General features: G+C 39.3%; 1 protein-coding gene and 1 non-coding gene across 3 annotated transcripts in view; one reads left to right on the top strand and one right to left on the bottom strand.

The window, feature by feature from the left end:
• Gucy1a2 (guanylate cyclase 1 soluble subunit alpha 2) overlaps positions 1-24,318 on the bottom strand; it is a 303,087-nt gene that overhangs the window by 237,817 nt on the left and 40,952 nt on the right. The window contains exons 2-4 of one of the 2 annotated variants that reach the window (XM_085844384.1): positions 23,486-23,547; positions 21,261-21,348; positions 20,333-20,454 (exon numbers count right to left, since the gene is read on the bottom strand). In XM_085844384.1, the coding sequence (XP_085700510.1) occupies positions 20,333-20,454; positions 21,261-21,348; positions 23,486-23,504 (229 nt within the window). In that variant the 5' untranslated portion in view covers positions 23,505-23,547. The remainder of the gene's footprint in view (positions 1-20,332; positions 20,455-21,260; positions 21,349-23,485; positions 23,548-24,318) is intronic. The other variant, XM_085844383.1, reaches the window with a different exon arrangement.
• Positions 2,959-3,063, top strand: LOC147001951 (U6 spliceosomal RNA). Its single transcript, XR_015044594.1, has one exon. It is a non-coding gene; the product is annotated as a U6 spliceosomal RNA (small nuclear RNA).

Genomic DNA, 24,318 nt, shown 5'->3' with positions numbered 1-24,318 from the left:
GTAGGTAGAGATTTAAATGATAAACTAGCTAATGAGGGTCCTGATGTGGTCCCTATAATTGTCTTTTCTTATTGAGGAGTAACTATCAGAAGCAGCCTCTGTGCCTCCTCTCCCTTCTCTGGCAGAATTCCCAGAAGAAGGAGATAAAAAATTAGAGTCTGAACATGAGAGAGAGAAAATAAGTTTCAGAAAAGCAGTTATCTGTTTGGGACCTTTTAGCAAAAAAAAAAGGGGGGGTATGAAAATAAGCTATTTCAGAGCTCTTCTAGGGACAGAAGGAAAATGGAAGACGTCCTGCTTCCTCTCTGGCTCCTATGGAGATATTCTTAGCTCTGGTTAGGATATCTGGGACCCTTTGAGACATCAAGTTCTATTCCCTGTCTGTCTATTATCTGGTTTTGGTGCACCAAATTGTCCATATGTCTGTCTATTTATGTTTGCTTTTCTTTTGTTGTTTGAATGATTGTTGTTCTGTGCTTCATGTTGAAAAAAATGGTTAAAACTTTATCTGCTGGCTGTCCATCCTTTGATTCAGTTTAACTTGTTTAAAAATCAGTCTCAGTTTGCACAGCAGAAACTGGCAAGTTATGCTGCACTGTGACTGGGAATCAAGTACAGCTGAAAAGGCCCTGCTGGGATCCGATTGCAAATGGAGCTCTTACAGGGGCAGGCAGCCTTTTGCTTGTAACAGAAAGTTAGCTTAAAATTGGGAACTCAGGGTTGGAGTCATTCTAAACAAAATGCAGAATGAACGAACCCAGGAAAACAGGTCTTTAAGGAAACTTCAAAATAAGGAAAAACTTTGGGCTTGTGTGGCACTTCTTTTGTTTCACAAACCGTGACTAGAAAAATTCATGGGACTTCAGCTCTCCCTCCCTTTCTTTTAACTGAAAGAGCCTTGTTACAGACCTAGCCAGATGTTGTTGTAAATAAAGTTTAAATTCAAAGTTTATAAAAGGTCAATCAGGCTGTGGAATTTATCAGGACATTGTGATTTGACTTGCCTACTTTATATAAAGTTATAGTGTACAGAGTTTGCTTATATGTCTAAGTGTCTGTTCCTTGTTCCAAACAGCCATTAACTTGGTTATTACAGAATATTGATGTTTGATCTATTGTATACCATCATTTTAAATAAAATTGATAGTCATTATCTTAAGATAAGTTAAACAATTGTTTTTATTCACACTCCTATATCTTCTATAAAATCATGCATGCATGCATCCCATTTTCTGTGTTTAAAAAACAACCATTCTATGGGAGGAAAGTATATGTGAATTGGATCACACCTTATTCTTTTGAGTTTTCTCCTGTTTCAGTACAGATAATTAAATTGTGTGCTGTAGATGGTGTTTTAAAATGTTAAACAATCAAACTTTAAGTTGTATATTAATAGTCAATATCTCAGAGCTTACAACTGCTTAAAATTGTTCATCCCTCAGATGCCATTAATTCTCAAGCTTGCAATTGCTTATACAACTTATAAGAAAAAATACTGTTCCTTTAAGAAGACTGTTTTTCACAATATGTATTCACTGATAAGTGGATATTAGCCCAAAACTTAGGATACCCAAGATATAAGATACAATTTGCTAAACGCATGAAACTCAAGAAGAATGAAGACCAAAATGTGGACACTGTGCCCCTTCTTAGAATTGGGAACAAAACACCCAGGGAAGGAGTTACAAAGTTCGGAGCTGTGATGAAAGGATGGACCATCTAAAGACTGCCGTATCCAGGGATCCATCCCATAATCAGCTTCTAAACGCTGACACCATTGCATACACTAGCAAGATTTTGCTGAAAGGACCCAAAGATAGCTGTCTCTTGTGAGACTATGCAGGGGCCTAGCAAACACAGGAGTGGATGCTCACAGTCAGCTATTGGATGTATCACAGGGCTCCCAATGGAGAAGCTAGAGAAAGTACCCAAGGAGCTAAAGGGATCTGCAACCCTATAGTTGGAACAACATGATGAACTAACCAGTACCCCGGAGCTCTTGTCTCTAGCTGCATATGTATCGAAAGATGGCCTAGTCGGCCATCACTGGAAAGAGAGGCCCATTGGACACACAAACTTTATATGCCCCAGTACAGGGGAACGCCAGGGCCAAAAAAATTAAAAAAATTTAAAAAAAAATGGGAATGGGTGGGTAGGGAAATGGGGGAGAGGGTGGAGGGTATGGGAGACTTTTGGGATAGCATTGGAAATGTAATTGAGGAAAATACGTAATGAAATATATTTAAAAAAAAAAGAAGACTGTTTTTGGGCAGTTAAGAAATTGATCTGGATTGCCTGGAAAAAAACGCCAGGATTTGCTTTTGTGTTATAGAGGTTTATATAAAGCTATAACTGATAAAGATTACAGATAGCTCCTGAAAAAATACAAACTCAGGATCCTTGTAATTATTTGGGTTTTAGACTTACTAATCAAGTTGTTTTTCCCTAGAAGATAGTTATTCGTGGAGACAACTTAAGGACTTTCTCTTATTTCTGATTAATAAATAAATAAATTATACACATGTGACTATAATAACTTTTCAAACATTCTAGTTACAGTCTCTCTTCAAGAAAAACAATTGAAAGTGTAATTAGTCATTGTCCATGTTATATTAAAACTGATTATAACAGCCAAGTATTTATGTGGTTTTGTCAACAACTTAATAATTCTCAAAGACAAGGTATTATAGAACTTTAAAAACTCTATCTTCTTAAAAACAAAAAAAGGGGAGAAATTATACCCCTGTGCACATTATTTAAATCATACTTTTATTTTAAAGAGTTTTGAAATTTAGATGTCAAAGAACTTAATAAATGCCTCATAGTATCCTAAAACTAGACATAATTATGTCTAAGAGAGATGAAATGGGCTTCTTCTTCTTCCTTTTGCTTCCTCCTCCTCCTCCTCCTTCCTCTCCTCCTCCTCCTCTTCATACTGACTTAAAAAATCAAAATAGGGTGCTGTCTCCAGGAGCACTTATACTAAAATTAAAACAATGCAGGGAAGATGCCATGATCCCTGCACAAGGATGGAATGAAATCTGTGAAGCATTCCATATTTCAAAAATAAATAAGGAGGACAGTGGTCCACCCTGCACAGGAGCGCCATCTTGGCTCCAGGACTCCGCTAGGAACTTCAGGTGAGAGTGTGCACCACAGAGGCAGACAGCTTCTGGGGCAGGCGGGAGCCACAGAGCTGCTGAGGCAGCACCCTTTTGGGGCCGCAGACATCCGGCACCCTCCCAGCCAGAAGACAGTCGTCCGCCCTGCACGGGAGCGCCATCTTGGTTCCGGGAATCCGCCGAACTTAGGAACTTAGTCTGCACAGGTAAGAGCGAGCACCACAGAGGCAGACAGCTTCTGGGACAGGCAGGAGCCACAGAGCCGCTGAGGCAGCACCCTTTAGGGCCGCAGACATCCGGCACCCTCCCAGCCGGAGGACAGTGGTCCGCCCTGCACGGAAGCGCCATCTTGGATCCGGGACTCCACCGAACTTAGGAACTTAGTCTGCACAGGTGAGAGTGTGCACCACAGAGGCAGACAGCTTCTGGGACAGGTGGGAGCCACAGAGCTGCTGAGGCAGCACCCTTTTGGGACCGCAGACATCCAGCACCCTCCCAGTCGGAAGACAGTGGTCTGCCCTGCACAGGAGCCCTCTGCTTCAGGAGCAGGGAGTGCCATCTTGGATCCAGGACTCTGCCGAACTTAGGAACTTAGTCTGCACAGGTGAGAGTGTGCACCACAGAAGCTGACAGCTTCTGTGACCTGCCAAAGCAACACAGCATCTGGGAAAGGCCCTGTTTTGGGCCTTCTTCTTCGGTCAGGAGGAGGTCCAAACACCAGATATCTGTACACCTTCCCTTTAAGAGGAGAGCTTGTCAGCAGAGAGTGCTCTAACCACTGAAACTCAGAGGAGAGAGCCTGTCTCCCAGGTCTGCTGATAGACGGTAATCAGAATCACCAGAAGAACAATCTCTAAACAGAGACAACTATAACAACTCCAGAGATTACCAGATGATGAAAGGTAAACGTAAGAATCTTACTAACAGAAACCAAGACCACACACCATCATCAGAACCCAGCACTCCCACTTCACCCAGTCCAGGGCACCCCAACACACCTGAAAAGCTAGACCTGGATTTAAAAGCATATCTCATGATGATGGTAGAGGACATCAAGAAGGACTTTAATAACTCACTTAAAGAATTACAGGAGAACATGGCTAAAGAGTTACAAGTCCTTAAAGAAAAACAGGATAACACAATCAAACAGGTAGAAGTCCTTAAAGAAAAACAGGAAAACACATCCAAACAGAAGATGGAAATGAACAAAACCATACTAGACCTAAAAAGGGAAGTAGACACAATAAAGAAATTCCAAAATGAGGCAACACTGGAGATAGAAACCCTAGGAAAGAAATCTGAAACCATAGATGCGAACATCAGCAACAGAATACAAGAGATGGAAGAGAGAATCTCAGGTGCAGAAGATTCCATAGAGAACCTCGGAACAACAATCAAGGAAAATGGAAAATGCAAAAAGATCCTAACTCAAAACATCCAGGAAATACAGGACACAATGAGAAGACCAAACCTACAGATAATAGGAGTGGATGAGAATGAAGATTTTCAACTCAAAGGACCAGCAAACATCTTCAACAAAATTATAGAAGAAAACTTCCCAAATCTAAAGAAAGAGATGCCCATGAACATACAAGAAGCCTACAGAACTCCAAATAGACTGGACCAGAAAAGAAATACCTCCCGACACATATTAATCAGAACAACAACTGCACTAAATAAAGATAGAATACTAAAAGCAGTAAGAGAAAAAGGCCAAGTAACATATAAAGGCAAGCCTATCAGAATTACACCAGATTTTTCACCAGAGACTATGAAAGCCAGAAGAACCTGGACAGATGTTATACAGACACTAAAAGAACACAAATTCCAGCCCAGGCTACTATACCCTGCCAAACTCTCAATTAACATAGATGGAGAAACCAAAGTATTCCATGACAAAACCAAGTTCACACATTATCTCTCCACGAACACAGCCCTTCAAAGGATAATAACAGAAAAAAACCAATACAAGGAAGGGAACCACGCCCTAGAAACAACAAGACGGTAATCCCTCAACAAACCCAAAAGAAGACAGCCACAAGAACAGAATGCCAACTTTAACAACAAAAATAACAGGAAACAACAATTACTTTTCCTTAATATCTCTTAATATCAATGGACTCAACTCCCCGATAAAAAGACATAGACTAACAAACTGGCTACACAAACAAGACCCAACATTTTGCTGCTTAAAGGAAACTCATCTCAGAGAAAAAGATAGACACTACCTCAGAATGAAAGGCTGGAAAACAATTTTCCAAGCAAATGGTAGGAAGAAACAAGCTGGAGTAGCCATTCTAATATCTGATAAGATTGACTTCCAACCCAAAGTCATCAAAAAAGACAGGGAGGGGGACTTCATACTCATCAAAGGTAAAATCCTCCAAGAGGAACAATCAATCCTGAATATCTATGCTCCAAATACAAAGGCAGCCACATTCATTAAAGAAACTTTAGTAAATCTCAAAGCCCACATTGCACCTCATACAATAATAGTGGGAGACTTCAACACACCACTTTCACCAATGGACAGATCATGGAAACAGAAACTGAACAGGGAAACAGTGAAACTAAGAGAAGTTATGAAACAAATGGAAATGACAGATGTCTACAGAACATTTTGTCCTAAAACAAAAGGATATACCTTCTTCTCAGCACCTCATGGTACCTTCTCCAAAATTGACCACATAATTGGTCACAAAACAGGCCTCAACAGATACAAAAATATTGACATTGTCCCATGCATCCTATCAGATCACCATGGACTAAGGCTGATCTTCAATAACAAAATAAATAATAGAAAGCCAACATTCACATGGAAACTGAACAACACTCTTCTCAATGATACCTTGGTCAAGGAAGGAATAAAGAAAGAAATTAAGGACTTTTTAGAGTTCAATGAAAATGAAGCCACAACATACCCAAACTTATGGGACACAATGAAAGCATTTCTAAGACGAAAACTCATATCTCTGAGTGCCTCCAAAAAGAAACTAGAGAGAGCACACATTAGCAGCTTGACAACACACCTAAAAGCACTAGAACAAAAGGAAGCAAATTCACCCAAGAGGAGTAGACGGCAGGAAATAATCAAACTCAGGGGCGAAATCAACCAAGTGGAAACAAGAAGAACTATTCAAAGAATCAAAAAATCAAGGAGCTGGTTCTTTGAGAAAATCAACAAGATAGATAAACCCTTAGCCAGACTCACTAGAGGGCACAGGGAAAGCATTCTAATTAACAAAATCAGAAATGAAAAAGGAGACATAACAACAGATCCTGAAGACATCCAAAACACCATCAGATCCTTCTACCAAAGGCTATACTCAATAAAACTGGAGAACCTGGATGAAATGGAGAAGTTCCTAGACAGATACCAGGTACCAAAGTTGAATCAAGATCAGGTTAATGATCTAAACAGCCCTATATCCCCCAAAGAAATAGAAGCAGTCATTAATAGTCTCCCAACCAAAAAAAGCACAGGACCAGATGGGTTTAGTGCAGAGTTCTATCAGACCTTCAAAGAAGATCTAATCCCAGTTCTTCACAAACTATTCCACAAAATAGAAACAGAAGGTACTCTACCCAACTCATTCTATGAAGCCACAATTACTCTGATACCTAAACCACAAAAAGACCCAACAAAGATAGAAAACTTCAGACCAATATCCCTTATGAATATTGATGCAAAAATCCTCAATAAAGTTCTTGCTAACCGAATTCAAGAACACATCAAAACAATCATCCATCCTGACCAAGTAGGTTTCATCCCAGGGATGCAGGGATGGTTCAATATACGGAAATCCATCAACATAATCCAGTATATAAACAAACTCAAAGACAAAAACCACATGATCATCTCGTTAGATGCGGAAAAAGCATTTGACAAGATCCAACACCCATTCACGATAAAAGTCTTGGAAAGATCAGGAATTCAAGACCCATACCTAAATATGATAAAAGCAATCTACAGCAAACCAGTAGCCAACATCAAAGTAAATGGTGAGAAGCTTGAAGCAATCCCTGTAAAATCAGGGACTAGACAAGGCTGTCCACTTTCTCCATACCTATTCAACATTGTACTTGAAGTCCTATCCAGAGCAATTCGACAACAAAAGGAGATCAAGGGGATACAAATTGGAAAAGATGAAGTCAAAATATCACTTTTTGCAGATGATATGATAGTATATATAAGTGACCCTAAAAATTCCACCAGAGAACTCCTAAACCTGATAAAAAGCTTCGGTGAAGTAGCTGGATATAAAATTAACTCAAACAAATCAATGGCCTTTCTCTACACAAAGAATAAACAGGCTGAGAAAGAAATTAGGGAAACAACACCCTTCTCAATAGTCACAAATAATATAAAATATCTTGGCATGACTCTAACTAAGGAAGTGAAAGATCTGTATAATAAAAACTTCAAGTCTCTGAAGAAAGAAATTATAGAAGATCTCAGAAGATGGAAAGATCTCCCATGCTCATGGATTGGCAGGATCAACATTGTAAAAATGGCTATCTTGCCAAAAGCAATCTACAGATTCAATGCAATCCCCATCAAAATTCCAACTCAATTCTTCAATGAATTAGAAAGTGCAATCTGCAAATTCATCTGGAATAACAAAAAACCTAGGATAGCAAAAACTCTTCTCAAGGATAAAAGAACCTCTGGTGAATCACCATGCCGGACCTAAAGCTTTACTACAGAGCAATTGTGATAAAAACTGCGTGGTACTGGTATAGTGACAGACAAGTAGACCAATGGAATAGAATTGAAGACCCAGAAATGAACCCACACACCTACGGTCACTTGATCTTCGTCAAGGGAGCTAAAACCATCCAGTGGAAGAAAGACAGCATTTTCAACAAATGGTGCTGGCACAACTGGTTGTTATCATGTAGAAGAATGCGAATCGATCCATTCCTATCTCCTTGTACTAAGGTCAAGTCTAAGTGGATCAAGGAACTTCACATAAAACCAGAGACACTGAAACTTATAGAGGAGAAAGTGGGGAAAAGCCTTGAAGATATAGGCACAGGGGAAAAATTCTTGAATAGAACAGCAATGGCTTGTGCTGTAAGATCGAGAATTGACAAGTGGGACCTCATGAAACTGCAAAGCTTCTGCAAGGCAAAAGACACCATCAATAAGACAAAAAAACCACCAACAGATTGGGAAAGGATCTTTACCTATCCTAAATCAGATAAGGGACTAATATCCAATATATATAAAGAACTCTAGAAGGTGGACCCAGAAAGTCAAATAACCCCATTAAAAAATGGGGCTCAGAACTGAACAAAGAATTCTCACCTGAGGAATACAGAATTGTCAGAGAAGCACCTGAAAAAATGTTCAACATCCTTAATCATCAGGGAAATGCAAATCAAAACGACCCTGAGATTCCACCTCACACCAGTCAGAATGGCTAAGATCAAAAATTCAGGTGACAGCAGATGCTGGCGAGGATGTGGAGAAAGAGGAACACTCCTCCATTGTTGGTGGGATTGCAAGCTTGTACAACCACTCTGGAAATCAGTCTGGTGGTTCCTCAGAAAATTGGACATAGTACTACTGGAGGATCCAGCAATACCTCTCCTGGGCATATATCCAGAAGATGTCCCAACCGGTAAGAAGGACACATGCTCCACTATGTTCATAGCAGCCCTATTTATAATAGCCAGAAGCTGGAAAGAACCCAGATGTCCCTCAACAGAGGAATGGATACAGAAATTATGGTACATTTACACAATGGAGTACTACTCAGCTATTAAAAAGAATGAATTTATGAAATTTCTAGCCAAATGGATGGACCTGGAGGGCATCATCCTGAGTGAGGTAACACAATCACAAAGGAACTCACACAATATGTATTCACTGATAAGTGGATATTAGCCCAAAACTTAGGATACCCAAGATATAAGACACAATTTGCTAAACGCATGAAACTCAAGAAGAATGAAGACCAAAGTGTGGTCAATATGCCCCTTCTTAGAATTGGGAACAAAACACCCATGGAAGGAGTTACAGAGACAAAGTTTCGAGCTGTGATGAAATGATGGACCATCTAGAGACTGCCATATCCAGGGATCCATCCCATAATCAGCTTCCAAACGCTGACACCATTGCATACACTAGCAAGATTTTGCTGAAAGGACCCAAATATAGCTGTCTCTTGTGAGACTATGCCAGGGCCTAGCAAACACAGGAGTGGATGCTCACAGTCAGCTATTGGATGTATCACAGGGCTCCCAATGGAGAAGCTAGAGAAAGTACCCCAGGAGCTAAAGGGATCTGCAACCCTATAGTTGGAAAAACATGATGAACTAACCAGTACCCCGGAGCTCTTGTCTCTAGCTGCATATGTATCAAAAGATGGCCTAGTGGGCCATCACTGGAAAGAGAGGCCCATTGGACTTGCAAACTTTATATGCCCCAATATAGGGGAATGCCAGGGTCAAAAGAATGGGAATCGGTGGGTAGGGAAGTGGGGGGCGGTATGGGGGACTTTTGGGATAGCATTGGAAATGTAATTGAGGAAAATATGTAATAAAAAATATTAATAAAAAAAATAAAAAAATAAAAAAATAATTTAAAAATTAAAAAAAAAAGAGAGATGAAACGAATCCACTTATTGACACATGGCATGGTCCTGAATAGAAAGTTAACATGGGGAAAAGGGGGCGGTGTTTCTGGGTTTTTTTCCACAGAATGCTGCAGAAGCATGCTAGCTTCCAGAATGATACATGTGACAGATGACCTGTGAGTTCATGAGTACCCTGGCAGTGATGACAAGAAAGCTGTGTTGAGTACACAGAGAAAGAGAACTCCAGGAGAGCAGCCACTTGCAAACAAGATGAAGAAACTTCTTATTTCTGCCATGGACTACAGCAAGGAGAGGTGACCTGGTGTCAATTTGAGGACAACTATAAATGATGACCCGTGAGGCAGAAGGACTGCTACAGTGTATTTAACAAGATTTCATCAGAGACACTGTTTTTGGCCATTCAGGCCAACTCCCCTATAGCTGTGACAGATTTTGTACCTTACCTATATGCTATACTGTTAGATAATTTTAAGAGTTAAGATCACCAATCTTGACAAGTCTTTTCATATTCATTGTAATTGTTGTCAATTAACTAATTGTGTAGATCCTAATTTAGATAAGGAGTTTGCTATTATGATTTTGTTAAAGAGACCTGCTTATGTTTTGCGGCATGTTAGAGTTAGAAAATGATCCTTGTTTTAAAAATCCGGGAATGCAAACTTGGAAAAGGTTAAATGAGCAATTTTAAGATTTATTGCTTTAATTGCAATTTTAACTTCAATATCTACCACAGTGTTAGATCAACAGCTGCATACTGCTCACTTTGTTAATGATATGCATAAGAATATTTCCATAGCCTTGTCAGAGCAATTTATTGTAGATAAAAAATTGAAGGCAATGTTTAATATCCTAGAAATAGTGGTCTCAACAATAAAGCAGGATATAACAAATATTAAGGCTACAAAGAGAAATTTCAGGTATTAGAAGAATGTTGTTTTTATTCTGATAAGACCGGCTTAGTTCAAGATAGCATAGACAAAGTTAGAGCTAGTTTAGAAGAGAGAGAAAACACAACAGAGAGAAACAAAAATATTGGTATAAAAATTGATTTTCTACTTCTCCTTGGGTCACCACCTTACTTCCCAGCCTTTTGGGACCTTTCGTAGGTATTTTACTGCTTTTATCTTTTGGCCCCTGGGCCTTTAAAAGATTAACCAGTTTTGTTAAGTCACAGATTGAAGCTGCTTTAAGCAAGCCGGTTCCATTTCACTACCATCAACTGGACATCCAAGACTCAGACGAAGATGTTCCTCCCACCGATGCAGAAAAAGTCTGGTCTCCAGTTTTCCACCCTTGCTGCAAATACAGGGTCTCCTTGGTTCCTCAGGCTTTGAAGACAATAAGGACGAGAAAGGGTGACCTCCAGCTCCTACTATAGCTTGAGAGCCACAAATTGTGGTGTTACAATTGGCATAATTCTGGTAGAGGCCTTACTGAGCCTGAGGTTGACAATTCTCTTACGGGAGCTGCACAGAACTCAGAACTGTGCATGCTGGTTCATGATAATACGAATCCAGTATGGGCCCAGCATGGGTGCAAACTAAGTATTGCAGGGGAAAGTCCATATAGACCATTTCTGAGTTCCCTGAGAGACAAACCCAGTTTGGACGGAGGTTGGAATCTAGTTTCAGTTGCAAGTGAAGAATTTTTCTAAGGCTCTGCCTCCCCTCCCCAAAAGATAGCAAGAGCCACAAGTGTGGGTCTGTGACAGCACCCATGGGAGGAATCGGGTCAATGTCCCCCCAGCCATGGTAATGCCAGATCATCCAAGGATGAGAAGATTATTTGATCACCTCAGTTAAGTGTGGCCTTATTAAATCTAATTCAGAAGGGGGAGATGTCAGAGACCATCCCATGAGAAACTGAGCCCTTCACAATCTCCCTAACAGGCCAAATGGCCTCATGCTAAGAGCTTGTTATCACCCCCTTCCTCCCTATTCCCTTCCTGGCACCTGAGGCTGTAAAAGTTGAATTATAGTCCCCTCTTCCCTATCTCTTCCTGAATTCCCATGCAATCCAAGGACATGAGTTACGCCTGAGCCCAGCCTGACACACAAGGCTGTCAAGGAGGATCTATGTTCCAGAGATAAGATGCAGAGTGTCCGCTGCCTGGCGCCTGATTTCAGCCCCCATGTCAGCAGATGCCCACTTCTTTGTTCTTTGTATAATTCTCCCTCGACCCTCCCCTATTGCCCGCGATGTACACTTTAAAAAGAAGGCACATCAGCATAATAAACGAGACCTTGATAGGTACCATCTTCTTGGTCTCCTGTTTCTCTTTTTCTTCCTCCCATTTCCTTCCGGGATTGCAGTCCCCCTTGCACCCACAAATAACTGAATCCCGCTGGACAGGGTAAGTAGCCAACATCAAACTAAAAGGAGAGAAACTTGAAGCAATCCCACTAAGATCGGGGACTAGACAAGGCTGCCTGCTTTCTCAATACCTATTCAATATAGTACTTGAAGTCCTAGCCAGAGCAATTTGACAACAAAAGGATATCAAGTGGATACAAATTGGAAAGGAAGAAGTCAAAATGCCCCTAACATAATAAAACATACCTAAACATAATAAACCAATCTACACCAAACCAGTAGCCAACATCAAACTAAAAGGAGAGAAACTTGAAGCAATCCCACTAAGATTGGGGACTAGACAAGGCTGCCTGTTTTCTCAATACCTATTCAATATAGTACTTTAAGTCCTAGCCAGAGCAATTTGACAACAAAAGGATGTCAGGCAGATACAAATTGGAAAGGAAGAAGTCAAAATGCCATTATTTTCAGATAATATGATAGTATATATAAGGAACCCTAAAAATTCCACCAGAGAACTCCTAAACTTGATAAACAGCTTCATTGAAGTAGCTGGATATATAATTAATTCAAACAAATCAGTGGACTATCTCTACACAAAGGATAAACAGGCTGAGAAATAAATTAGGGAAACAACACCCTTCACAATAGCCACAAATAATATAAAATACCTTGGTGTGACTCTAACTAAGGAAGTGAATGATCTGTATGATAAGAACTTCAAGTCTCTGAAGAAAGAAATCAAAGAAGATCTCAAAAGATGGAAAGATCCCACATGCTCATGGACTGTCACGATTAATATGGTAAAAATGGCTATCTTGCCAAAAGCAATCTACAGATTCAATACAATCGCCATCAAAATTCCAACTCAATTCTTCACTGAGTTAGAAAGGGCAATTTGCAAATTCATCAGGAATAACAAAAAACCTAGGATTGCAAAAACTATTCTGAACCATAAAAGATTATCTGATGGAATCAGCATCATTGGCCTAAAGCTGTACTACAGAACAATTTTGATAAAAACTTCATGGTAATGGTACATTGACAGTCAGGTACACCACTGGATTAGAATTGAAGACCAAAAAATGAACCCACACACTTATGGACACTTGATATTTGACAAAGATGTTAAACTATACAGTGGAAAAAAGACAGCATTTTCAAAAAATGTTGCTGGCTCTACTGGCGGTTAGTATGTAGAAGAATGAGAATTGATCCATTCTTATCCTCTTGCACTAAGCTCACATCTAAGTGGATCAAGGAACTCCAAATAAAACCAGAGACACTAAAACTTATAGAGGAGAAAGTGGGGGAAAGCCTCAAAGATATGGGCACAGGGGGAAATTCCTGAACAGAACACCAGTGGCTTGTGCTGTAAGATCAAGAATCGACAAATGGGACCTAATAAAATTGCAAAGCTTCTGTAAGGCAAAAGACACTGTCAATAAGACAAAAAGGCCTCCAATTGGGAATCCTAAATCAGATAGGGGACTAATAGGCAATATATATAAAGAACTCAAGAAGGTGGACTCCAGAAAATCAAATAACCCTGTTTAAAAATGGGGTACAGAGCTAAACAAAGAATTCACAACTGAGGAATACCAAAGGGCTGAGAAGCACTTGAAACTATGTTCACCATCCTTAATCATCAGGGAAATGCAAATCAAAACAACCCTGAGATTCCACCTCACACCAGTTCAGAATGGCTAAGATCAAAAATTCAGGTGACAGCAGATGCTGGTGAGGATGTGGAGGAAGAGGAACACTCCTCCATTGTCGGTGTGATTGCAAGCTGGCACAACCACTCTGGAAATCAGTCTGGTGGTTCCTCAGAAAATTGGACATAGTACTACGGGAAGATCCATCAATTCCTCTCCAGGGCATATATCCAGAAGATGTTCCAACTTGTAATAAGGACGCGTGCTCCACTATGTTCATAGCAGCCTTATTTATAGTAGCCAGAAGTTGGAAAGAACCCAGATGTCACTTAATAGAGGAATGGATACAGAAAATGTGGTACATTTACACAATGGAGTACTACTCAGCTATTAAAAACAATGAATTTATGAAATTCTTAGGCAAATGGATGTACCTGGAGGGCATCATCCTGAGTGAGGTAACCCAATCATAAAAGAACTCACATGATATGCACTCACTGATAATTAGATATTAGCCAGGAAACTTAGAATACCCAAGATACAATTTGCAAAACACATGAAACTCAAGAAGAAGGAAGACCAAAGAGTGGATACTTCATCCCTCCTTAGAATGTAGAACAAAATACCCATGTAAGGAATTGCAGAGACAGACTCTGGAGATGAGATGGAAGAAACAACCATGCTGAGACTGCCCCATCTGGGGATCCATACCATAATCAACCACCAAATGCAGACACAATTGCATATGCCAGCAATATTTTGCCAACAGGACCCTGATATAGCTTACTCTTGAGAGGCTATGCCAGTGCTTGGCACATACGGAAGTAGATGCTGAGAATCATCTATTGGATGAAACACACGGCCCCCAATTGAGAAGCTAGGGAAATTACCCAAGGTGCTGAAGAGGTCTGTAACCCTATAGGAACAATGATATGAATTAACCAGTACCCCATGAGCTCATGTCTCTAGCTGCATATGTAGCAGAAGATGCCCTAATTGTCTATCATTGGGAGGAGAGGCCCTTGGTCTTGCAAAGATTATATGCCCCAATACAGGGGAGATTATATGCCCCAGGGCCAGGAAGCGGGAGTGGGTAGGTTGGAGAGCAGGGTGGGGGGAGGGTATAAGGGACTTTTGGGATGCCATTTGAATTATAAATGAAGAAAATATCTAATAAAATAATTGAAAAAAGAGAGAGAAATAAAAGAAAAAGGCCAGCCCAGGCTACTATACCCAGCAAAATTCTCAATTATCATATATGTAGAAACCTAGGTACTACAAGACAAAACCATTTAAACAATATCTTTCCACTAATTCAGCCCTACAGAGGATAATAGGAGGAAAGTCCAACACAAGAAAAGAGACTACACCCAAGAAAAACACCAGAAATTAATCTTTTTACAACAAAACCAAAAAGAAGAGAAACACACAAACATAATTCCACCTCTAACAATGAAAATAACAGAGAGTAATAATCATTGGTCTCTAATATCTCTCAACATCAATGGACTCAATTCTCCAATAAAAATACATAGGTTAACACACTGCAAATGTAAACAGGACCCAGCATTTTGCTATAAACAGGAAATACAACTTCAGTGAAAAAGATAGCAACTACCTCAAAGTAAAAGGCTAGAAAAAATTTTCCAAGTATATAGTCCCAAGAAACAAGTAGGAGTAGCCATTCTAACACCCAATAAATAGATTTTCAAACAAAATTTATCAAAAAAGTTGGGGACTGACACTACATACTCAAAAAAGAAAAAATTCCTCAATATGAACTCTCAGTTCTGAACATCTATGCCTCAAATGCAAGGGCAAACAATGAATCTCACACTATAATAGTAGGAGATTTCAATGCCCCACTCTCACCAATGGAAAGATCATTAAAAGAGAACCTAAACACAAACATAGTGAAACTAATGAGCCAAACAGATTTAAAAAATATAGAGAGAACACTTCACCATAAAACAAAAAAAAAACTTACCTCCTTCTTAGTATGTCATGATACTTCTCAAAAATTGGCCATATAATCAGACAGACAACAAACCCAAACAGATACAAGAATATTGAATTAATCCCATGTATTCTACTGTTCCTCCAGAGACTAAGGTAATCTTCAGTAACAACAAAAACAACTGAAAACCCACATAAACATGGAAGCTGAACAACTCTCTACTCAATGATAAGTTGGTCAGGAAGGAAAGAAAGAAATTAAAGACATTTTAGAATTTAATGAAAGTGAATGCACAATTTATCCAACTTGTGGGACACACACACACAATGAAAGCAGTGCTAAGAGGAAAATGCATAGCCCTGAGTGCCTGCATAAAGAAATTGGAGGGCTGGAGAGGTGGCTCAGTGGTTAAGAGCACTGTCTGCTCTTCCAGAGGTCCTGAGTTCAATTCCCAGCAACCACATGGAGGCTCACAACCATCTGTAATTAGATCTGATGCCCTCTTCTGGTGTGTCAGCAACAAGATGCTCATACAACATTAAATAAATAAATATTTTAAAAAAAGAAAGAAATTGGAGAGATCAAAGCTCGAGAACAAAAAGAAACAAATACATCCAAGATGAATAGATTGCAAGAAATAACTAAATTGGGCCAAATCAAACAAGTAGAAACAAAGAGAACTATACAAAGAATCAACAAAACTAGGAGCTGGTTCATTGATAAAATCAACAAGATAGATAAACCCAAGATAGATAAAATAACTAGAGGGCACAGAGACAGTATCCAAATTAACAAAATCAAGAATAAAAAGAGACATAACAAGAGAAACTAAGGCAATTCAAAAAATAAATAGATCCTGCTTCAAAAGTCTATATTCAAAAAAACTGGAGAATCTAGATGAAATGGATGATATTTCTAGACAGATACCAGGTACCAAAGTTAAATCACTATCAGAAAAACCATCCAAACAGTCCTATAACTCCTAAGGAAAGAGCACCAGTCATTAGAAGTCTCCCAACCAAAAAGAGCTCAGAGTATGATGACTTGAGTGCACAGTTCTATCAGCCTTTCAAAGAAGACCTAATAAGAATATGTCTCAAACTACTCTACAAAGTAGAAACAGAAGGAACATTACCCAACTCTGTCTATGAAGCCACAGTTACACTGATACCTAAACCACAAAAAAAGACCCAACAAAGAAAGAGAACATCAGACCAATTTCCCTTATGAACATTAATGCAAAAATACTCAACAAAATGCTCGCAAACTGAATCCAAGAACACATGTATACAGGGGAAATTTTCCTGAACAGAACAATAATGGCTCATACTCTAAGACCACCAATCAATAAATAGGATCTTATAAAGTTGAAAAGTTTCTGTAAGGCAAAGGACACTGTCAATACGACATTACAGCAATCCACATATTGGGAAAAAATCTTTACCAACCCTACATCTGACACAGAGCTAATATCCAAAATATACAAAGGACTAAAAAAGTTAAACTCCAGAGAACCAAATAACCCTATTAAAAAATGGAGTACAGAGATAAACAGAAAATTTTCAACTGAGGAAAACTGAATGGCTAAGAAGCACTTAAGGAAATGTTCAACATCCTTAGTCATCAGAGAAATGCAAATCCAAATGACCCCTAGATTCTACCTAACACCAGTCAGAATGGCTAAGATGAAAAACTCAGGTGACAGCAGATGCTGGCAAGGATGTGGACAAAGAGGAACACTCCTCCATTGCTGGTGGAATGGCAAGCTGGTAAACTCACTTGAGAAATCAACATGGCAGTTTTTGAGATAATTGGAAATAGTTCTACCTGAAGACCCAGCTATACCACTACTGGGCATATACCCAAACGATACTCTAATATTTAACAAGGACACAGGATCCACTATGTTTATAACAGCCTTATTTATAATATCCAGAAGCTGGAAACAGAAGAACTGATACAGAAAATGTGATACCTTTACACAATAGAGTGCTTGCTACTCAGCTATTAAAAAGAATGACTTTATTAAATTCGCAGGCAAATGGATTGAACTAGAAAATATCATCCTGAGTAAGGTAAACCAGACACAAAAGAACACACATGGCTTGTGCTCACTGATAAATGGATACTAGCTCCAAAGCTCACAATGCCCATGATACAACCCACAGACAATATGGAGCTTAGGAGGAAGGAAGACAGGGTGTGGATGCTTCAGTCCTGCATTGTGGGCAAACTAGAATGATTGTTAGAGATGGATGGAGGGGTAATGTAGAAGGAAGAAAAGAGGGGTAGAAAATAAGGAGGGCAGGATCAAGTACTGAAAGGGATGGGAGAGTAGTACAGAGGGTCAGGAAATTGGATAAAAATATGTATGTAGCAGAAGGGATGAAGAACTGGGTATAGTCACTGGAGGGTCCCAGATGCCAGGGAAATGCGAGGCTCCCAGGATCCAATGGGGATGACTTTAGCTGAAATGTGCAGAGAAGGAGAGATAGTACCTGTAGAGACCATCTCCTATGATTAGGCATGGCCCCTCCCTTCAAGGAATGGGGCTACACACCCATCTCAGAGTTTTTAACCCAGAAATGTTTCTGTCCAAAGGAAGAACAGGGGCAACAAACAGAGCAAAGACTGAAGGAAGAGCCATCTGGGTACTGCCACAGCTGAGGAGCCATCCTGTTTGCAGACACCAAACTTGACACTGTTGCTGTTGCCAAGAGGTGCTTGCTGACAGGAACCTGGTGTGGCTATTCCTTGGGCAGTTGTGCCAGTATCTGACCAATGCAGATATGGATGCTTGGAGTCAACCATCAGACTGAGCTTAGAGACCCCAGTGGGGAGCTGTTAGAAGGACTGTAGGAGCAGAGGGGGACTTAAAATCCCATAGGAAGAACAACATCAGCTGGCTGGACCATCCAGTGCTCCCAACAGAAATGCTATAACACCAATCAAGGAGTATACAGGGAGGGATCCATGACTCTTGATACATATGTAGAAGAGGATGCCCTTGTCTGATATCAATGGGAAAAGAGGCCCTTGGTTTTGTGGAGGTTTGACACGCCAGCATATGGGGGATGCTGGATTTGTGGGGCAGGAGAGGGTAGGTAGGTAGGGAAGCACCCTCATAGAGGGCAAGGGGAGGGATGAGAGGGAGGTTGTGGGATGGAGAGGAGATTGTGGAGGGGTATCTGGGTAGTGGGATATCATTTGAGATGTAAACAAATAAAATGATTAATAAAAATGAGAATATCATAACTAAACTGATATTTCACTCATTATAGCAAAGAGCACAAGATAACTTCTCATCTCACTGTTTTAATTCTCTACACTCATTCTATCTCTGTCCTTTTATTGCTAGCTAAATCCAAGACACCCACAGTACCAAGTGGCAACATGTTCAAAACAAACACAGCACAGGCCCTTATGATTTCACTACACCACTAAACCAGCACAATTTCTCATAAAATACAAAATGTCCTGTTTTATAGGAGTACAAGCATATTTTTACAATTAATGCAAACTAAAATTAGGCTTTGCATATCACTGCTTTAAAAATATTCATGTTTTTCAGACAACTAAAATTAGATTACCTTAGCATGCAACAGGCATTGGAATTAAAATAATGCAACAATTTAACACTCAAAGTCATAAGCAGAGAGGACATCATTCATATCTATCTTCTCTTGCATAAGGCCTCTTGGGAGGACTCTACTGTGTTGTCACAATGATTATTAGGAGTCTAACATGAAGTGAACAGAAATCAATTTGCAAACTATGTGACAGAAACTAGACACAAGTTGTTACTAAATAAAAGAAAACAATCTTATCTGTGAGCAGTTATTCCCCACTTTGGGACAGGGCTAAAACCAGGCAACTGTTTTCTAGGCCTTCAATGCAGGAAGAGATGGAATCTACAAACAGTGAAGGCATTGCTGGTCCTCCAATATGCTATACATTCCTATCTGCAGCAAAAAGAAAAATGTGGATTTCAAAAAGAATTGAACTATGTTCACTTCAAATGAAGAAAGCAAAAGAAAATTAAATGAAAAAAGGTTGAATAACTTCTATAAGAATTTAGGGCCAAACAGAGTTCAGCTGTGATATCAGCTATGCAAAGTACTCTTATACAACAAGGCCTTCATACTTTTCTAAAATCCATTTCAATTAAAGAACAGAGTGCATGGTTCCACTCATAACAGTGCATTTACGCATGTTGGGAGTATCCAAAATCCTGCAGGTAAATAGTGTCATCTTCAAGATGCACAGTCCCTGTGCCTAAGCCCAAGTATGGCACCCAGTGGATGACAAGCTTCACTGATATGCTACAACACAGACATCCAAGAAATAAGAAAGGATAAGCTTGAGAAGAAAGAAAGATCATACAGGTCAGGTGAAGGTAAGCACCAGGGAAGTATGGATTATATCAGGCTAATACTAATATCATATAAATATTTTAAAACATTCCTCGGCAATGTAAGATTTTTTTTGAGTTTACAAGTAAAGAACTTGTTTGTAATTCACATAAAAACATTTTGATGGGTGTAAAAAATCAAATACTTTCTTAGTCTACTATTACCATACTCTCCAAACATAAGAGAAAATGAAACACTCATATCTTTACTTTCCCTCCCCCTCATATTCTCTGTCAATCATATAAAAAATGTATAGTTAATATACCGAGTACATTAGCAGTACACTGAAGAATTCCTGAGACATCTTCAATTTCCTCTTTGTTGGAATGGTCTGCATAGGAGCATCTTTTAGAGATATTGTGGAAATTCTTTTCTGCATCCCTATAACTAAAAAGAAAATAAAATTAGCATACAAAAGAATATTTGAAAGCATTTGCAAATGCACTTATGTCTACATCAAGTACATAGAGTCTATGCTTTCTGGATAACCACCTTTAAAATAAGTGATTCTTTAAACATAATTCTGTCATAAGCCACCAGTCCCACTAATATTCACAGTACAGGGTGATATCCACAGGCAACTGTTAATTAGCAAGCTCTGGGAGGTATAGTAAAATGCATATGTTATGAAGGAAAAGGGGGAGATAATGAGAAGAGAGGTTTAAGTAGGGGGAGGGATGGAGGATTGGGCAGAAGACAGGGTAGGGAGGGGAATAATTAATAATAGGCATGTTTGAAAAGGCCAAATGCACATCTACTAGGTATAAACTTTCTAACAGCTTGGAAAAAAAAGTAAGAGTAGAACAATGATATGAAGTGGGAAGGAAACTTTAGGTGAAAAGTGGGATTAGAATGTAGAACAGAGGTGGGAGTTAGTGGAGGTATAACTAATACTAAAGATATTTTTAAAAAACATATGGAAACCTACTGTTTATGAGATTTTAAAATATTCAGAGTTCCATATAAAAGAATTTATCTGGAGTTGCCCTAAACAGGAAATAATGCTCCTCCCCAAAGCCAAATTTTGCCAAATAAAAGCCTAGTACCAGATGTGTAAACGTTCTACATCAAGGTTCATGTAAGTGGTGTTCTGGACATCACCCAAAGACACATATTAAAGCCATTGTATAACCCTTGGTAACCCTCTATAAACTCATTTTCTTAACACATGGTAAAATCGGGTTGGTACTGACCAGGAAGCTTCTGCCATTCTCACCACCTGCCATAGTACCAGAAGATGCAATCCAGGCTGCTTGGAGAAGTCATCAAGAGCTGTGAACCCTGAAAGCCATAGTAACAACCAACATGGCAAGATATATCCATGTATACAGTAGTGTCATGGATGTTATAGGATAACCAACTTCTTTTTTTATTTATTCTCATGCTGCATGAGAGGAAAGGAATGCTTGGTAGTGAAAATATGGCTAAGACCTCAGAAAAATCATAGGACCCACAAGGTGAATCTATTATTTTGCTGAATGGAAGGATTCCCAAACTGACATTTATGTCTATATTTCTATACTCATGGAATAGTAAAACTCCAAAAACATGTTAGAAAAGTGTCTTCTTTCAGTGGAAATGTTCAACTGGTCAAAGCATAGAGAATACTTGTCAGTTGAACAATGGGGCATCTATACCACCAACTCAAGAACGTACGGAATCATTGAACATTTGTAATGACCAGAGATCTTCTAGATATGACAGGACTAATGAACTCAAAGAGCATCTCCTTAACAGACCTATACAGGACCAAATCAAATAGCACTTCAGCATGAAGGAGGAGGAGCTCAAGAACCCCCATTCCTAGCTGAGGAGTTATTGGTAGTTGATGGCTTCTGGATAGAGGTCAGTTTCTTTAAAGGAGGGAGGAACCTTTGATGAAATGCCCTACAGTCGGGAGAGGGGGCTTATAAAGCCCACCTTCAGCAGGAAGGCAGGACATCAAGTGAGGGATGGGGTTGCCATCCCACAGTCACACCTCTTACCCATAATTGTTTCTGTCTGAATGAATTACAGGGATGGAAATGGAGAGGAGCCTGAGGAAAAGAATGTCCAGTGACAGGCCCAAAGTGGGATAAAGCTCAAGGGGAGGTCCCAAGGCTTGACACTATTACTGAGGCTATAGAACACTCACAAAAAGGGACCTAGTATGACCGCACTCCAGAATGCCCAACAAGCAGCTGAGTCAGATGCAGTTATTTGCACCAACCAATGGACAGAAGCAGTTGACCCCTGTTGTTGAGTTAGGGAAGGCTGAAAGAAGCTAATGAGAAGGGCAACTCTGTAGGAGGACCAGCCATCTCAATTAATCTGGACCCCTGAGACCTCTCAAACACTGGACCACCAAACAGGCAGCATATACCAGCTGATATGAGGCCCCCAACACACATACAGTAGAGGACTTCCATGTCTGTCTTCATTCAGAGATGAGACACCTAAACCTCAAGAGACTGGAGGCCTCAGGGAATTAAGAGATCAGGTGGGGTAGGGTTTGGGGCATCCATGTGGAGATGGGGTAGGGTGGGGAGGAGGTGTGGGATGTGGAGCAGTCAGATGGGGATGGGCAGGGATTGGAATATGGAGTGTAAAATATGAATTACAAATAAATTTAAAACAAAAATAAAAGGACGATAAGAGTTTGACCATTACAAACCAAACCATTGCAGCACAAAGAAAATACTAACAAGGTATAGTGACAATATCCATTGTTTCTAATGCTAATTGATTTAATATAACAAGCTAGATTAATTACAAAAGTAAATTTTAGTTTTTTGCTAATTGCCAAACTGCTTTTTACTACAGTCAATTGAGAATAAGTTTAGGCTTATTTATTTGGAGTTTTCTGACTGAAAAATTCTTTCACTGGAATATCACTTAATCATGACATCTAATTTGGGGGTTATTAACATAACCATTACATTTTATTAAAATATCTCTGTACTGGCAAGGTCTTCATTTCTTACTTTTTTATATGAAGTATTACTAATGCACACAATTTTCAAATCCATTTTAAGAAATAGGGACCAACAGAGAAATCAGGCAGCATGTGACCCTGGCTAAAACAAGACCTGTCCTTGAAGATGATTGCAGCCAAACTCTATGTAAAGACTCAAATCCCCATTCAAAGCCTCTATTTGGTACTGGCAATCCTTCAATAGAAGAAAAACAAAATTATAAGATTCAGTCTTACAAATGGAAAATAAGAACATAAGAAAGAGAGAAAGTGTGAGAAAAACAAAAAAGAGAATATTATTTTTCATTTAAAAGAAAACACAAATAAACCAAAGTATTTTTTTACTATAAAGTACTCTTATTAATCCTAGCCTACATGTTAACAAACAGACACCATAAAGTTAGCTTCAAGAGCACACTAACTTACAAGTGTTTCCATCAATAGTCAAAATCCATTTTTACTCACCCAATGACTTGGTGTTCATAATACTGCAATGTCCTCTTGAGAGTCATGTGTATCGTCTGAGGCTACAGTATGATAACAAGAGTGAAAACACATTATCAGTGCATCAGTATGGTTTCTGAGCACAGGCAGATTCACTTTATAAATGTTGCTGCAGTATTAGTGCATTTTCCATCTGGTCATTTGTATTCCCCGGAGGAGCTAAATGATCCAGTCAGCAATTGCCCAGTTTCCCACTGTTGAGTACAATGGTCTTTTCTGCCCCCTACTCAAATATTTTGATGAACTATTTATTAATGAGTATTAAATAAAATACTCAATTGCTGTAATGAAAGGTTCAGGAGCAATAGGAAAAGGCATTACTAGAATGTGACTTGCATTTATTCCCAGGCACTGTGTATAATCCATGTGAGATAATGACTAGCTGAAAATTCACACCTTTATTTTTTCTTTCCTGTTTTAATGAGACTTTCAAAGGGAATCTGGAAGTAACGGTAAATTGAATTTAAAATTTCAGCTCTATAATTATGTGTTTTAAGCTTAATGTTCTTTTCTTTTTGTCTTAGTTTTATATCTAGAAGAACTCATAGGATGGCTGGGATAAGATGGGAAGCAGTGTCCCAGATTCCATTAGCAATACTTCAAGTCAGCCTAACTTCCTGTGTGCCTCAAGAAATGCCAAGCAGAGGATTGTTCTCCTATCTCATGGACAGGCGACTAGTGCTTTGGGTTGCTCCCTCATGGCTTCAAATGACAAGTCTGTAGCTCATGAATGAATTATGTAATCTTCTCTCACAATGGCAGGTTAAGATACTTTATTAATCCTAGGTCAAGGA

The sequence above is a fragment of the Mus caroli genome, unplaced genomic scaffold, assembly GCF_978045245.1.
Source record: "Mus caroli unplaced genomic scaffold, Mus_caroli_1 scaffold_11, whole genome shotgun sequence".
NCBI classification, from domain to species: domain Eukaryota; kingdom Metazoa; phylum Chordata; class Mammalia; order Rodentia; family Muridae; genus Mus; species Mus caroli.
The sequence above is the reverse complement of the archived record's forward strand: the minus strand, read 5'-3'. Positions and strand labels throughout refer to the sequence as shown.